The sequence below is a fragment of the Danio aesculapii genome, chromosome 12 (genome assembly GCF_903798145.1).
Source record: "Danio aesculapii chromosome 12, fDanAes4.1, whole genome shotgun sequence".
Classification (NCBI taxonomy): domain Eukaryota; kingdom Metazoa; phylum Chordata; class Actinopteri; order Cypriniformes; family Danionidae; genus Danio; species Danio aesculapii.
The window spans coordinates 27727710-27745632 of record NC_079446.1 but is presented as its reverse complement, the minus strand read 5'-3'; the positions used below and the strand labels follow the sequence as shown (position 1 = coordinate 27745632).

Below are 17923 nucleotides of genomic sequence, written 5' to 3'. Positions count from 1 at the left end.
ATCAGAAGATGGGTACACTGTGGTCATCAAGGGATGGACATAGTCAGCAACAATACTCAAGTAGGCTGTGGTGTTGACACGATGCTCAGTTGGTATTTATGGGCCCAAAGTGTGCCAAGAAAATATCCCCCACACCATTACACCACCACCACCAGCCTGAACCATTGATGCAAGGCAGGATGGATCCATGATTTCATGTTGTTGATGCCAAACTCTGACCCTACCATCTGAATATCACAGCATAAATCGAGACTCATAAGACCAGGCAATCTTTTTGCAATCTTCGATTGTCCAATTTTGGTGAGCCTGTGCGAATTGTAACCTTAGTTTCCTGTTCGTAGCTGACAGGAGTGATACCCAGTGTGGTCTTCTGCTGCTGTAGCCCATCCACCTCAAGGTTGGACTTGTTGTGTGTTCAGAGATGCTCTTTCGCATACCTCTGTTGTAACAAGTGGTTATTTAAGTTACTGTTGCCTTTCTATCAGCTCGAACCAGTCTAGCCATTCTACTCTGACCTCTAGCCTCAACAAGGCATTTGTGCCCATAGAACTGCCGCTCACTGGATATTTTCTCTTTTTCGGACTATTCTTTGTAAATCCTAGAGATGGTTGTGCGTGAAAATCCCAGTAGATCAACAGTTTCTGAAATACTCAGACCAGCCAGTCTGGTACCAACAACCATGCCACGTTCAAAATCACTTAAATCACCTTTCTTCCCCATTCTGATGCTCGGTTTGAACTGCAGCAGATCGTCTACACCATGTTTACATGCCAAAATGTACGGTGGTTGGAAAGTGCAAAATTTTTTAAAAATAACATTGTTTTTCCTATGTAATTGTGTCTTATAATAGGTAAAAAAAAATGTCAAAATGTAAATTTGTCTCGAGCTTTGTAAAAGTGTTTCACACTTTGTAATATTGTTTTGCACTTCCTGCCCACCGTAATAATGCACTGAGTTGCTGCCATGTGATTGGTTGATTAATTTGCGTCAACAAGCAGGTGGAGAGTTGTACCTAATAAAAAGGCCGATGAGTGTATAATATAATATAATATAATATAATATAATATAATATAATATAATATAATATAATATAATATAATATAATATAATGTTTTTAGTAGGCTGTTGTTGTTCCTAACGTTTTAATTGTGAGCTCTGGGCTTCACACACTTTAATCAGCATTTTATACATGTGTCTGCTGCTAACTGACTGTTAATTAAGGCTGCTTCCGAATCTGAACTGGATGTTGGTTTCAGAAAGAGAGAGAGAGAACAACGAGCATGACTGAGCATGTGCAGCTTCTTTACATATAGCCTATTGATATGAACGTCCTGCTGGCACATAAACACATATGGGGCAAACGGGCACACACACACAGGAGGCTCACGCTCAGTGTGATTGTGAAGAGCTTTAGCACAGGGCTGTTGGGTTGCATGTGGGATGTTTGAGTTTGCTTAACTGAGCATCACTCCTCATGCGTACTGGAATCGGCACATGGTTACTGGCATTGACAAACTCATCACACACACTCATGTCGGGCGCAGTTGACAGCTCAGCTCTAGGTTGCGGACAGAGAAAGGCACAGGAAGATCTTGTTATATAGTAATGCTATTTCTGACATATAGGCAAACTCTATTTACGCACGAACTCTGAGCTCCTCTTCCCGCGCGCGATGAACGCGTCGCGCTCGCTCAGCATGGGGATCCCCACTCAAATGGCCAACAGCACCGCGGTCAGTGACTCTCTCGCCCCGTGGAATTACAGCGCAGTGAGCGCGCACAAACTGATGGAGCTGCCGGCACGAGCCACTACGGTAAGAGGATGGAGTTTGACATTGTGTTTAGTGTTGGAGTGCGCGCGGATCCCGAGTCGTCTGTGAGGATAAATAGCGTACGTGTGACTCTATAACAGTTATATTAAAACAGTTGAACTTAAAACTAAAAATATTGGGAAAACTAAGGCGAAGAGCGCGTGCGTAACCGGAGCAAGTATTTGAGGAACAAGCGCATCCGTGCAGGGGTGCGAATTATGCGGGAGTTGACTCTCTCCAACGAGACTGTCAAAAGTACATGCAAGAATTGTTTTATGAGTGCTTTTGTATGTTTAACTAGCTACAAAGTTACAAGTGGAGCTGGAAGTTGCGTTCTCCTGATGTGGTGACCATAGTAACAGTGCGGATGGGTATCGGATGATACAGTACATCGACGATCAGCATTGGAATGATTATTCATTTATACATTTACTTGTTTTAATTACAGGATTTAGTAACCATACGTGTTTAGAAAGGATGGTGGATAGCTGACTAGCTTATTTTTGATTCGTTTACTGTGACGGGGCGCCAAATAATTTGGGAAGCAGCAAATCAGATCGCTGCAGGACAGATTACTGACATGTTCATTTTCGGCGTGTGGACACGCAGCAGGGACCCTTCATGTCAATTAAATGTGCGCGGTTCTCAGTCACACCTCATTGTTATTGCTTCTGGACTCTGGGGAATGTTGGATGTGTGTGGCACGGTTATCCATATGTGATCCACAATCGTAAGTTTAGTGAACCATTGAAACGTAACGAATTTCACGTGCTTAAACATGTGATATAGGATGTGAATGTCAAAAGCTTAAAGCAAAAAAAAAAAATGGAATTAAAGTACCTTTACTTTTACAGAGTTTTTCGTTTTTATTAAAATTGAGTTATTTAGATTTTTTAAAATGTTATTTTTGCACTAAGAAAATGTGGATCTTTGAAGAATTGTTCATTGAAAGGTTCTTTGAAGAACCAAAAAATGCTGTGTAATCCTGTGAAAAATAAATAAATTATTTTTTAAAGCGCATTCAGACTTAAATCACTTAAATTTGCTCAAAATGTACTCACCTATGGGTCATTTAAGATGTTGCTGATTTTATTGTTATTATTATTATTATTATTGCTTCAGTACAATATTAAAGAACATTTTTAGCTCACACTGTGAAGCTTGGATATTTATAAAATGGAGGTCAACAGCTTCTGGCACTTTGAGAGGCAAAACATTTACAGGCAACACAAAATTAATACCTGGTTCTAGAAAGACTCGGGAGGCAGATACACATGTTACATATTTTCTTGTATGTGTGAAAATGATCGTAAAAATGGAAGCTCAATGCAAGTGTGAAGGGCAAATCAATCTGTTGCCTATTGACAAATGAATATCAAATGTTGGAAAAAGTTAATCTTGCCTATATTTACTTACTATTATCATTTTGATGAACAATACACACAGACATGCATATAATCTCTCTCCCTCTCACAAGTAAGTTTGCCCTCACTAAGAATATGTCTTTATGTGACAGGAAGTTTGCTCTGCTGACTGCCATGGTTGTGTTCAGGTGTGTTTGCTATGAGTTTTTGCTAAGCTGTGAGTTGAAGATAATACTGCTATAAATAATGATCTTTTTTTTGCACAGAGTGAACATTTTACTTCGTAAGACCTCAATGTATCATCAAGAACCACATGTATTAATTTTGTTTTGCCTATATGTGTTTTTTTGACTCTCAAAAGCATGTTATGAATCATCAAGGACCATGTATGTGTTTCAGCTAAACAGCTCCTTTAATATTCTACTGATAAAAAACGATATATTTGTATTGCATGCACTTGATTAAATTAACAGATAATTAATATTTTGAATGAACTATCCCTTTAAATGTTTATAACTAGTTAGAACATTAGTTCAAAATTACAATAGTTTTGGCAAAGTAGGACAATTCCATGTTTTATGTCTTCTCCACAGACCCCCTGTAGAACCTGGCTTAGAGTGTTGAATATTTTATGACAGCACATATTCAGCTACAGCAATACCTCAAATCAAAGTATTGCAAGAACTATTGCATTGATCTTTACCATGTGAGTGGAGCAGTCAAGCTGTGATGTGCAATATAAAGCCATCCATTCAGCCTTTATGAGTTATATTCATTTGCATAGTCTGCAGTCAGGATAGACTAAATAATTTGTATTTTGACTTTTTTCATTCAGAGTTTTTCCTGTAATACCCACATGTATTCACTTTTAAAATACTTATTTTTTATTTTTAGGAATAATAGAAGTGGTGCTTTTCTAGTTATAAAATGGAGTTAACTTGTTAACAAAGGTTTGGCATCGGGACCATGCCTCCTTAAACAATCAGCTACTCCCTAAAACTTATTTGAGGCAGACCAGCCTCTAGCACTGTTCGTCTCATTCTATTAAACTCACCCTCCCTCCCTCTATTTCCTTGCTTCCCATTAACAATCCTTATAACCCTCTCTTCTCTCCTAGGTTGAATCAGGGGCTCAAATCACTCTACCAAAATATTATAGAGACGGTATCCCCACTCTGAGTCTCTGGGCATCAACGTAGGATGCCCGATCAACCTACCTATCTGTTCACTGTTTATTCTCTTACTTCCATTCCCCTTCATCCCACTGTTCCCTTATCATCCCTTTCATTGCTACATCCCTACAAAAACGTCAAGCTCAAAATGTGGCATGGTCCATGCTGGTGAAATGCATGTATAAGGCTGTTCTGGGGTGCGTTTTCCAAACAATGACATAACTTGTGGCTGAACTATCATAGTACGATGCGTTGTTTGGGAAAAGAACGACGTAGTGATGAGTGTTTCCCAAAACCGCAGTTGCTTTGTAGCAGATCCATCTCTGAACCACGTTAGTTATAATGTAAAAAGTCCATAATGTTGCTTTAAACGGGGTGGAGTAACAACTTCTTTAGAGAAAATCCCATACCTTTTTTTTTGTGGAAATTATATTGTTTTGCACACACACACACACACACACACACACACACACACACACACACACACACACACACACAAAAAATCCAATATTAGTTTTGATAAAAACATGCACTCGTTTTCCATATTAATTTAAATATATGTAAATGGCCCATATAGGGGCCTATGTTTCCTTTACAAATATTATTGAGAACATTACATATTCTATAATAAAACACGAAACCCTTAGCTAACACGTATTCTAATCTCATGTATAAATCATATAAATCGTTAGGCCAGAGGTTGTAATTTACAGTAGGCCATTTATTTAGAAAAGAAAAACAATCCTACTTAATAATAACAATTATTATTATTAATAATTTATTATTATTATTATTATTATTATTATTATTATTATTATTATTATTATTATTATTATTATTATTATTATTATTTTCCCAGAGATGGGTTGCGGCTGGAAAGGCATCCGCTGTGTAAAACGTGCTGGATAAGTTGGCGGTTCATTCCGCTGTGGCGAGCCTGGATTAATAAAAAGGGACTAAGCCGAAAAGAAAATGAATGAATTTATTATCATTATTATTATTATTATTATTATTATTATTATTATTATTAAGTAGGATATTATTTATTTATTTATGTATTTATTATTTTTATTTATTTATTTGTTTATTAAAGTCTTCTTTTACTATTTGACACATTTAAACCACTGCATACATGTTCTAACCAACAGGCCCATGTCATTTACAGTAGGCTACAGATACATTTCTTAATAAATAACCTACTATAAATTAAAATTATGAATGTATTCTATATATTTTTGTTTTCACAAGCTTTGGATTCCACTTTTCCACAAATTCCACTTTTAAATAGTAGGTCACCTATAGCTTTCATCATGAGCCACGGCTACGTTCAAAGTGGCATAAATGTTTTCAAAGTGCACTGCGAAGGGAACGCAGTTGTCAATATATCGATCGCTAAAACGGAACAGTGAAAAATACTTTGAAAGCAAATTGCAAACGTGTTTACATAACTAAATTATGTGGTTTATGAGTTTTTTCTTCATGGAAAAAAAAAAAAAATGTGCCCACAAGGTCAGAATTTACTGGTATTTCTGCACAGGAGGAAAAAAATTTTGTCCCCACAAAGTCAGAAATACAAGACAAACATACACCCCACCGGTTTTACAATTGCAATTACCCAGGAAATTATCAAAATTTAGCAGACCTGTCAAAACAGACTGAGAAAGAATCACACAAATGTCAGATGTGAAAGCATCATGTGTGTTACGGAAGCAGACGGACAAACAAGGGGAGTGAGTATAAACAATGTTTATTCCAACAGTAGAGTATTAATGAATATTGATGGAGCGATGAACGGAGTTTAGTGGAACTGATGATCCTCTTTGTCAGGTGGGATGACAAACACTGAAGGATGACCGAATGCACACACCAGAGGATTTGCGGGGAAGACAGACTGACGAGACACACAACGCTGACAGGACACCGGGAACACTGGACAGACTAGAAGGAAACAGAATAAAGTTAAGTATAATTGCTGAGATCGTAGGGGAGTGAAACCTAGGAAGTGGTTCACTCAGAGTCCGCTTCGTAGGAACGAGACCGGACACTGAGTGAAGTGAGGTGTGTGCTTATATAGTGAATGGGAGTGATTGGGTGCAGCTGTGCGTGGTTAATACTCAGGTGAAGGTGCTCGGTGCGTGATGTTGGTGGAAGAGCCTGGCCAATCCGTGACATTACCCCCCTCCCCAGGGCCCGCTCCTGAGGGCCTGAACCTCCGACGTCGTGGTGGTCTACCTCGTCCTCGAGGTGCTGGAAATTCTGGGTGATTGGAGTGGAACTCTTCCATAAGTGCGGGATCTAGTATATCGGATCTGGAGACCCATGACCTCTCTTCTGGACCGTATCCTTCCCAGTCGACGAGGTATTCAAGCTGACCACCACGACGCCGGGATCGTAGGATGTCCTTGACTTGGTAGATGGCCCCTTCTTCTAACATCAGGGGGGGAGGAGGTTCCTCTTCATGGCCAGGCTCTGTGGAGGGAATCAGAGGATCGTGAAAGGGTTTTAGAAGGGACACGTGGAATGTGGGGTGGATTCTGTACTGTGGTGGTAACTGTAATTTGTATGTGACGGGGTTGACCTGTTCCAGAATGGTGAAGGGACCAACAAATCTGGGACTTAATTTTCGGGAGGGCAGTCGCAACCGGATATCTCTGGTGGAGAGCCAGACCTTTTGTCCTGGAGTATAGATGGGGCCTGGAATCCTCCTCTTATCCGATACCTCCTTTGTTCTGCGTACTGCCCTCTGGAGATGATGATGAGCATCGTCCCAGACTCTCTCGCTCTCCCGGAACCAGTAATCCACTGCGGGGACATCAGATGGTGCGCCATCCCAGGGGAAGAGTGGAGGTTGGAACCCTAGGATGCACTGGAATGGCGTGAGTCCGGTGGTAGGTTGCCGCAGGGAATTCTGGGCGTATTCCGCCCAGCCCAGAAACTGGCTCCAGGAGTTTTGGTGACCGTGACAGAAGGTCCGGAGGAACCGCCCCACTTCCTGAATTTTCCTCTCTGTCTGGCCGTTGGTTTGGGGGTGATAGCCAGACGAGAGGCTTACGGTCACACCTAGGAGTCTGAAGAATGCTCTCCATAGTCTGGAGATAAATTGGGGTCCTCGATCCGAGACTATATCTTCTGGTAACCCAAAATTTCGAAAGACGTGGTTGAACAGGTTTTCGGCGGTCTCTAGGGCTGTGGGTATACCTTTCAAAGGAATCAAACGACAGAATTTAGAGAATCGATCTATGATGACTAGAATGCAGGTGTTACCTTCAGACAATGGGAGGTCTGTCATGAAGTCAACTCCTAGGTGTGACCAGGGGCGGTTTGGGATGGGCAAGGGATGGAGTTTACCAGCAGGTAGATGGCGAGGACTCTTTGCCATAGCGCATTCTCTGCAGCCCTGGACGTATCTTCTCACATCCCTCGCCATGTTCGGCCACCAAAAGCGTTGGGATAGCAGCGAGAGGGTGTTGTTGGCCCCAGGATGTCCTGTGCCCAGAGATGTATGGCTGGAATGAATGAGATCTACCCGTTGGTTTTCAGGGATGAAGCGTCGATTGGGGGGACAGCCCGGCGGAGTTCTGGATTCTGGAGTGGCGATTACTGTAGGAGCGGACCATTGGATGGGACAGATAGTGATCTGATCGGGAAGGATCTTGGCCGGTGTCTCAATAATTTCATGCTGGTCGTGAATTCTGGAAAGTGCGTCTGCTCGGATATTCTTTGAACCTGGTCGATATGAGATAGAGAACTGAAATCTGGAGAAGAACAATGACCAACGGGCCTGACGAGGACAGAGTCTTTTAGCATCTTTTAGGTATTGGAGATTTTTATGATCTGTGATCACCTGGAACGAATGTTTGGCCCCCTCCAACCAGTGTCGCCACTCCTCCAGGGCGAGCTTGATGGCCAGAAGTTCTCGATTCCCAATGTCATAGTTCCTTTCCGCCGGGCTGAGCTTCCGGGAGAAATAGGCACATGGATGGAGTAATGAAGGAGTACCGTGGTACTGGGACAGGATGGCTCCCACTCCGGTGGTCGATGCATCCACTTCGACCACAAACGGCAAGTCAGGATCAGGATGAGTCAGCAGTGGGGCTTGAGTGAAGGATTCTTTTAGGTTTTGGAAGGCTGCGGCGGCTTCGGGAGGCCAGGGTAGTGCTTTGGGTTTATTTTTCAACAGGTTGGTGAGCGGAGCGGTGATGAGACTGTAATTCTGGATGAAACGTCGGTAGAAATTAGCAAATCCTAGGAAACGTTGGAGTTCCTTTATGGTTTTTGGTTCGGGCCAGGAGATGACGGAAGTGACCTTCCCCTCGTCCATACGAACCCCTCTTTGATCGATGATGTACCCCAAGAACTGAACAGATGGTGAATGGAAGGAGCATTTTTCAGCCTTGAGGTACAGGCGATGTTTCCTGAGGGTTTTCAGGACCTCCGCAACGTGGTGGCGATGTTCGGCCTCACTCCGGGAGTAAATCAGGATATCATCTATGTATACAATGACGAAGAGATGGAGGAACTCCCGGAGGACTTCGTGGATGAAGTTTTGGAATACGGAGGGGGCGTTAACCAGACCATAGGGCATGACCAGGTACTCGTAGTGTCCAGTAGGGGTCACAAACCCAGTCTTCCACTCGTCCCCCTCACGTATTCTCACCAGGTTATAGGCGCTGCGGAGGTCCAACTTGGTGAAAATTTTGGCGGATCTGAGTTGTTCCAGGGCCGCAGGGACGAGAGGAAGGGGATACCGGAACTTGACTGTCCCTTGATTTAGGGTTCTGTAATCGATACATGGCCGCAGCCCTCCATCCTTCTTAGCCACGAAGAAGAAACTTGAGGCAGCAGGTGACGTGGATGGACGGATATACCCCTGACTCAGAGCCTCATGGATGTACTCCTCCATTGCCTTGGTCTCCGGAAGGGACAACGGGTAGATCCTACCTCTGGGCATAGGAGCATCTGGAAGCAGGTCTATGGCGCAGTCCCATGGCCGATGTGGAGGTAGCTGGGAAGCTCTCTTGGGGCAAAACACATCCTCGTATGAGGAGTAGATCTTCGGGATCTGAATGGATATTTTCTCGACTGGACTTTCGACAGACGTGACGTAGACGGTAAGGGGTCTTCGAATTTGTAAGGGTAGATCAGGAAAACAGCTGGATCGGCATTCTTCTCCCCATCTCTTAATTTCTCCTGTGCCCCAAGAGAGGATGGGATCGTGCTTCACCAGCCACGGGCGCCCTAAGATGATATCCATCGATGCACCCTCCAGAACCAGAAATTGAATCTCCTCTTTGTGGAGCAGTCCTACTTGGAGATTGACGGGTTCACATTTTCGATGGATACGTGCCTGACAATGGATATCTTTGGTTATGGGCTGAATCTGATAGACGTGCGTCGAGGCTTCTGTGTTAAGCTGGAGTCTGCGACAGAGGGCGTGCGAGATGAAATTTCCTGCTGACCCGGAGTCGATGAGGGCTGTGACTGAAACTGAGACAGAAGGGGTAGTTAACTGGACATTAGTGGTGAGAGGATGCATCTTTTCAATAGGAGAACTGAACAAACTCACCACAGAGCGTGCTGGACGAATGGGACAGTCCAGCCTGACATGTCCTTTGGCGCCACAGTACATGCACAGACCCCGGGTCAGCCTCCTCTGTCGCTCGGTGATCGTGAGTCTACCAGATTCGATGATCATGGGTTCTGGTTCTGGAGGGACGGCTGGCTCTGGCGAACGGAGGAGTGCTTGGGATATTGGTGGAGGATCATGCTGGTAGACCCTCAGACGATCGGAACAGCGCAGAGAGTGTTGGATGAACTTCTCCAATCCCATCGTATCGTCGAGGGCGGCCAGCTGTAACCGGAGGCTGGGCTCTAGTCCGAACCGGTAGGTTGTGAGGAGAGATCGCTCATTCCAGCCGCTAGCAGCAGCCAGAGTTCGGAACCTGAGAGCATAATCCTGAGTGGACATGGCTCCCTGTTTGAGATGGTATAGCTGTTCTCCAGCTGCTACTTCAGCATCCGCGCGACCAAAAAACCTCCTTGAAGTACTTTGTGAATGACTGAATGGAATTTGTTACCGGCCCAGACTGTTGCCAGATGGTTTCAGCCCACCGAAGAGCCGACCCAGAGAGGAGGGAGATGATGAAAGCGATTTTGGACCGATCTGTAGGGTATAACTCGGGTTGCATAGTGAATACCAGAGAACATTGCAGGAGAAATCCATTGCACTCCTCCGCCCCGCCAGAGTAGGGCGCTGGTCGAGCCATGGGACTGGATGAGTGGATGGACGGTGAAGAAGTGCTCGGTGCTGGTGGTGCTTCGGGAAGTGGAGCAGATGGTAGTAGCACTCTCTTCAATGAATCCACCAACTCCTGAAGGGGATCGTGAGTGCTCATGCTGTTGGTAGTTTCAGGTCCGGTCTTCTGTTACGGAAGCAGACGGACAAACAAGGGGAGTGAGTATAAACAATGTTTATTCCAACAGTAGAGTATTAATGAATATTGATGGAGCGATGAACGGAGTTTAGTGGAACTGATGATCCTCTTTGTCAGGTGGGATGACAAACACTGAAGGATGACCGAATGCACACACCAGAGGATTTGCGGGGAAGACAGACTGACGAGACACACAACGCTGACAGGACACCGGGAACACTGGACAGACTAGAAGGAAACAGAATAAAGTTAAGTATAATTGCTGAGATCGTAGGGGAGTGAAACCTAGGAAGTGGTTCACTCAGAGTCCGCTTCGTAGGAACGAGACCGGACACTGAGTGAAGTGAGGTGTGTGCTTATATAGTGAATGGGAGTGATTGGGTGCAGCTGTGCGTGGTTAATACTCAGGTGAAGGTGCTCGGTGCGTGATGTTGGTGGAAGAGCCTGGCCAATCCGTGACAATGTGGGGATCTGCACATGGGATTAATTCCTGAGAGAAGTAAGCTATTCCTGGATATTTCCTGTTTGGTGATTAAAATGAGTTCTTGGAGATACAGAAAATGAATTCAGGGGAAGAAATTAAACAAATAAAAAAGTAAACAAACATGCATAATGTAGTGCACCAGAGCATCTTTTGAATTGTAACATTTCATCAGGTGAAAATGATATGGTATTGAAGCAGCATGACAATGATGTGAAATCCTTAAAAGATTTGAAAGCTGTACACCCAAATGTTACTTAGCTATAATTCTTTCTGGAGGGGAAGAAAAAAAACTGTTTGCTGATGCTTTGCTGACAGTGAGGCTGTTTGGAATTCAGATCAGATAATGTATAACCTTTTCTCTGTAATAATTCATTTATTTACAGTCTAATTGCAAAGATTGATAGTGATTCGCACAAATGTTATGTTATAAACAGAGGGTGTCCCTGTTCCTCTGATAAATCAAGACTTTATTTAATAATGTCTTAGCTTCAACTCAGAGATTGCGTTAATGTGCTGATGTGATGTGAGTACAGAGTTTAACTCCTATATCTTCCATTTGGCCTAATTCCATATTATTCAGTTCATGATTTCTCTGCAGTCTTCGCGCATTTAACTAGTTATTTTCATTCAAATGATGATCACTAGAATTAATTCATTGTGTCATTGCACGTTGTTAATCCTGCTTCTGTGGACTGGTGTTCTCTGTATAGTTGTTTTCACCTTTTGATTGCAAACAATAGACAGATTTGAGTTTTTGCAGCAGTGTGTATGAACCTGTGGGATAAAGTAATGCAAATGTGGGTTCAAGAATGTAATTGAAGGTGAAAAGTCATGGTTGTACAGGGAGTAAGGAGAGCTGGATGTGTGAAACTCTGCTATATAAATGTGTAATGGTCAGTTGAGGCTGTGTTTGCCCACAGCTAATATCTGACCTTCTACATGAGTTTATATGATGATTGGTTTGGTTGCGTAAATGCTGCACATGTGGTCTCAAAAAGTAAGATCAGCAACTTTTTGTTATTGCTATCTGCATCAGTCTACATTTTTGCGAAATGGAATATACATAGCTCTGGGTATCTTTTGCTACACATTTAAGATGACAAATCCACTAGAGTGTGCTGTCTACATGTTTTGTAAATGAAATACTGTACGTTACTATGCTACATTTTTGTTATGCATGGCATTCTTGTACACATCCAAAAAAAGGCGGTAATTGTCGGGCAGATCACCTAGTGAACCACTGACCTAATGCCTTCCCAAACCCAACCAATATACTTTTTAAAATCAGATGTAAGAGAAAATGAACTGTGACTACTTTATTTTTACCTTGATTTTACATTACTTTTATCTCTGTTGTGGAACGCAAACCTAAAGCTCTGCATCACAAGTATAACAGTGTACAAAGTGAATGACCGAGCAAACTTCTACCTTAAAAAAGTTGTCCATATATAGATAAATAGGTAAATAACCCTTTAACTGTCTGCTCTACTGAATGGTTGATCGTATTTTGACTGTTTTAAATAATGACTGTTTAAGTCAGCACACACAGCATTGTTGGCTTACAAAAAATCTATCAAATATAATCCTGTTGCACTACTACACTTCATTTTGGTTTTATTGTAAAAAAACAAACTAGAAAACTTGTAAATGAGAATCTGAAATATTTTTTGGCATACTTCAAAATATAAAGATGATTTAGTATTCAAAGTGTTTTATTTTGATTATGTTTTGAAATAAATTGGATTTTTCATAGCATATGTATTCATTCTGGTACTTTTACTATAAACCAACATATCAACCATTTGGTGATATTTTAGAAATTGTGGGATGTGTTGAAAAAAAAATCCATTGAGTGCGTTAACTAGCAACATTAGGAGTTAAGTAGTGCAATCCACTTTTTTTTCTTGGTGGGGCAGTTAAAGGGATAGATAAATAAGTGAAGTGTATGTATCAATTACATATAAAAGACATTTTTAAGTTGTTTTTTTGCTAATTATTTGGTGTAGTGCAAAGAACTGCAGAAAAAATATTTTTATTTGTAAAAAATATCTCCATGTAAATATCATTAGAGTGAAAAGGAACAAAAGTTGTTGGTATCAGACTGCCTCGTAATGTTCAGTTTATCTTGAAACTGCAGTCAAATCTATGTCTAAGTATGTTTTTGTGGTTTCACAAAAATGCAAGCTGAAGCATGTATTTCCAATGAGCCGGTGTTGCCAAATCTTGTAAAAAAAATGATTGATTTTACATTTGTAACTCTTTTTAAAAGGTTAATTCACCCAAAAATGAAACTTTGTCAAAAATGACTCATTCCAAACCCCCGAAACATTTCATTCATATTCAGAACACATTTTGGCCGAAATCCAAGAGCTCAGTGACTCCCCGTAAACGGTAATGGCCCGACTTATTCAAAGTCCAGAAAGATACTAAAAGAGTCCATTTCACTATCATGCCGAACTGTTCTAAGAAAAGACAGGAACGGTTCCAGTTATGTTTTCACATGAGTCTGGTATGGCACAGCCCGATTACTAGGCCCACACAGAATCTGCGCGCGCAGATTTTCAGCAGATTTTAGCCCATAATTAATTCTGTTTATTTATTTGGGTAAATGTGTGTAAATCTATATTTATTCAGTTTTTTATTAATTCCAGTAAAAATATTGACTAATATGAAAATGTTCATCTGATTTATGAACAATGCAGTGTGTACAGTAATATTTTCTGTCTTTTAGTAGAAATATATGAGAGACTTGCTTTGTTTACCAAATAAAGTGAATCTAATTGTATTTGCATTTTAAACATTAAATAAAAGTTAAAAAGGTATTATTTTTTATATTTTACATATTAAGGTTTTAGTTATGATAGTCCCTAAATAATTTTGCAGAAATCCGCAGATTTTTAACAAAATTCTCGGCAGAAATAGCAAAAAACGTCTGCAGATTCCGTCTGGCCTTACCGATTACACACCGTTCTTGGCACTGAAATTCTTTGACTGGACCCGATTGGAATGAATTGGAACTGTTGTCCAATCACCCTGCAGTCCAAGACCTGAGCTGAGCAGAGCTGAGACTGGTCAGTACCTGGATGGGAGACCACATAGGAAAACAAGGTTGCCGTTAGAAGTGGTGTTAGTGTGGCCAGCAGGGAGTGCTCAATCTGTGGTCTGTGTGAGTCTTAATGCCCCAGTATAGTGAAGGGTACACTATACTGTCAGTGTGTGTCTTCTTTCAGATGAGACGTTAAACCGAGGTCCTGACTCTCTGTGGTCATTAAAAATCCCATGGCACTTCTCGTAAAAGAGTAGGGGTGTAACACTTGGTGTCCTGGTCAAATTCCCTCCATCGGCCCTTACCCATCATAGCCTACCAAACATCCCCATCCACCATATCACTGTCTTTTCACTCCACCTATAGCTGCTGTGTGGTGAGCGCACTGGTGCCATTGTCCGTTGGCTGCTGTCGCATCATCCAAGTGGGTGTATGGCCATCCATGACAAATGAGCTATATAAATACACATTACTTACATACTTACTAAGTAAACAGATCTGTTTTACCCAGTAGTAAAAAAGTGGTTCTTCAATGGTTCTATAAGAATATTATAAAGCAAAGAGAATACTTTTGTATGCACATAAAACAAAAAAATTTACAAAACAAATTTATTTAACAGCTTCTTCTCATCAGTGATGAGGATGATCATGATGAGAGAGCTCTCAGAGTTTATCTGCTGTAAAATGATGATTTATCAATAAATATTAGTTTACTGTGAAATCTGGGTGCTGCTTTATAATACGTTTTCTGGTAAATTCATATGGCCAGGCAATAAGGAAGTGCTGCATATTGGAAGAATATCATATCAGATTTTAGCCTAGCTTTGCATTTTGTTGGAAAGCAAGACTGCAACATGATTTATTACTGTACAATTTTAATGTTTTTTTTTCTTATTATTTATTTTTTGGTAGACTTTCTGCTCTCAGGGTTATTTAGCTGGCAGGCTTTAAAGAAGAAAGTTGTAAAGTTCAATTGAGTTTTGTTTCTGAATAATCAGACTGAGTCCAAGGTTTGTTTGCGATTTGTTCGGTGTGTGTTTAAATTGATTTCTGGCCTGTCAAAGGTATAGCAGAGAGCAAACAGGTTTCTGTAATACAAAATAGCTCACAGAATGGCAACAACTAGACACTGGTCTGTGCTCTGTCTATAGAGCAAGTGAGGAATAAAGCAGGCATAATACAGGGGAAGTGGACTGTTTTTGTTCATTTTTGTGAATATTTTTAACACTATTGTGGGAAAAAAATAAGACTTGCTGCATCATTGAATGATTTGATCATTGTTTTTATTTTAAAATATTTATAAATCTTTAAATAATATTTTTTGTAAAAAAAAAAAATAGTTTAAAACAATTAACTCCATGATTAAAACCATGGGGTATCCATATTTTACCCATATTTGTGGTAAAACAATTCAGCCCATTTTACAACCCATTGGATATATATAATTTCTGGTTCTTACAGAAATATTAGCCTTGACACTACACTGAAAAAAAATAAGTTTACTGTTCATTCACACTATTTTTATAAAATGATAGAAGATTTATTTTTTGGTAACACTTTATTTTGATGGTCCAGTTGAGTATTAGTAGACTGTCTGCTTAATATCTGTTTATACTGCTTCTTCAACAGACATAACCCTAACCCCAACCTAACAGTCTACTTATAATCTAATGAGAAATAGTTGCAATGTAACTTAAATTCAACAAACGGACCGTCAAAATAAAGTGTGACCAATTTTTTTTCTTAATTGTTCTGTTTAATGCACTTAAATTTGTAAAAACTAAAAAGCTAACTTAATTCCTTTATGCTGTCCCAACACAAGTTGAATACAGTTCAATCATTAGCTATTAAAGTTATCTTAACAGATTATACAGCTACAATCATTCACAAACTAAAGAGTTTTTCTTGTAGTGCTTTACTAATTTTGTAAATAACTTTTCTACTAGCATGGTAATGTACATATACCCATTATTGAAATTCCTTAAAAATTTTAACTATAAAGATGACATTTATTGAAAAGTGTTCAGAAATCGATCTGAATATTTTTTATTTCCACTGTAAATATTATGTATACAGTCTAAGAAAAATCATGAGGTATGGGGTTTATACATAATACCTTTATTTGGCTTAAAACAACCCAGTGTTTTTTAAAGTATTTTTGTTACTACAGAAAAAATTCCTTGACTCTATATAAACACCAATTTGACATTAAATGTTCAAGCTATTGTATTTGAACATTAACATACTTCTGGCATGTATATTTTACACACTAAAGGGACTGAAGCAGAACATCTGTTCAATCTACAGTGACTTTGCTGTGTCCTTCAAGGCTTTCAGACATTAGTATTCTTTTTACATTTCATTCTGACAATACACATTGTAGGTGGTCTTTCTTTATGTTTACTTATGTTTCTTGTCTGATTGTGGTAAGTTATAGTTACATAACTTGAAGCTACATGTAGGATCATTAATGAACTACAAATGTTTTGTGTTGGAAATGAACAATTAAAGGATCTCTCAAAGGTCATCAAACTTCAAACTGCGCTGAAAAAAATGCTTTTTCTACAGTACATATAGTTATACATACAGTATACAGCACATCTAGTCTAAATATCTGACATAGATATTTAGAAATATTAAGTCAAATAAATAATAAGTCAAAATTAAGTCAAGCCAATAAAGTAAAATCATCTTGTTTTCAATTTGAAATAAGGTTACTTTACTTTCCCCACTGGCAGATAATTTAGCTTGTTTTAGAGAAACACTCACTTAATATCGACTTATTATTTCTGAAAACAATATTTTTTACTCTTTTAAAATATGATTTAAGAATATTTAGATATTTGGACTAGAAACAACACAAAAGCATTTTATTTCTTGTTGCATTGTGATGACAGGAATTAGGGGCCAACATACAGTTTGCTTTTATCTTTGCTACACACAATTGTTTATTCTTGTTTATGTAGCTGCTTTTATCTGTAGTAGAAGGTACATATTTTATCGTCATGTGTGTTCTTTAGGAATCAAACTCCAATAACCTTGAGGTTTCAAGCATTATACTCTTACAGCTTTAGCCATTAAACCACACAGTCCTTCTCCATTGACATTGAACAATGAGAAGGATGTGTTGTGTGAAGTCTTGATCGATTTTCCTTCAAGTGCGTGTGTCATGTCAGGCAGACTCTGAGCCATTCAGCTGAAATTCAGGATCACTTTAAAAAGACAAGCTTGTGCCTCCACCAACATTCATGCGAAACTCTTGTAAAAAAAAATGTACACTACCCGACAAAAAAAGTTTTTGGAGCAACAAATAGTAACTTGACTTCAAGTTGATCATTTGGTATCAGAAGTGGCTAATATGAAAGGCAAAGGCCTCTAGATTATGCTTATTTAACCAAAATAAATATGATCATGTCTTGATTTTTAATTATTTAATTAGGACAGTAAGGTCTGACTTTGCTAAGACAAAAATAATTTAACAAAAATAATGTATAGTATAGAATATAAAGTCATATAAAAGTGGAAAAAGAATTAATCTTGTGTATGACTCCCATGAGCTTGGAGGACTGCATCCATACATCTCTGCAGTGACTCAAATAACCTAATAATAAAGT

At 39.9% G+C, this 17923-nt stretch overlaps 1 protein-coding gene across 1 annotated transcript in view; it reads left to right on the top strand.

Moving 5' to 3' along the window:
• The first annotated feature begins 1547 nt into the window (after nucleotides 1–1547).
• The window catches only part of opn4b (opsin 4b), a 76853-nt gene continuing 60477 nt past the window's right edge, over nucleotides 1548–17923 (top strand). Inside the window, exon 1 of the mRNA XM_056469384.1 lies at nucleotides 1548–1813. Coding sequence (XP_056325359.1) covers nucleotides 1673–1813 — 141 coding nt within the window. The 5' untranslated portion in view covers nucleotides 1548–1672. The remainder of the gene's footprint in view (nucleotides 1814–17923) is intronic.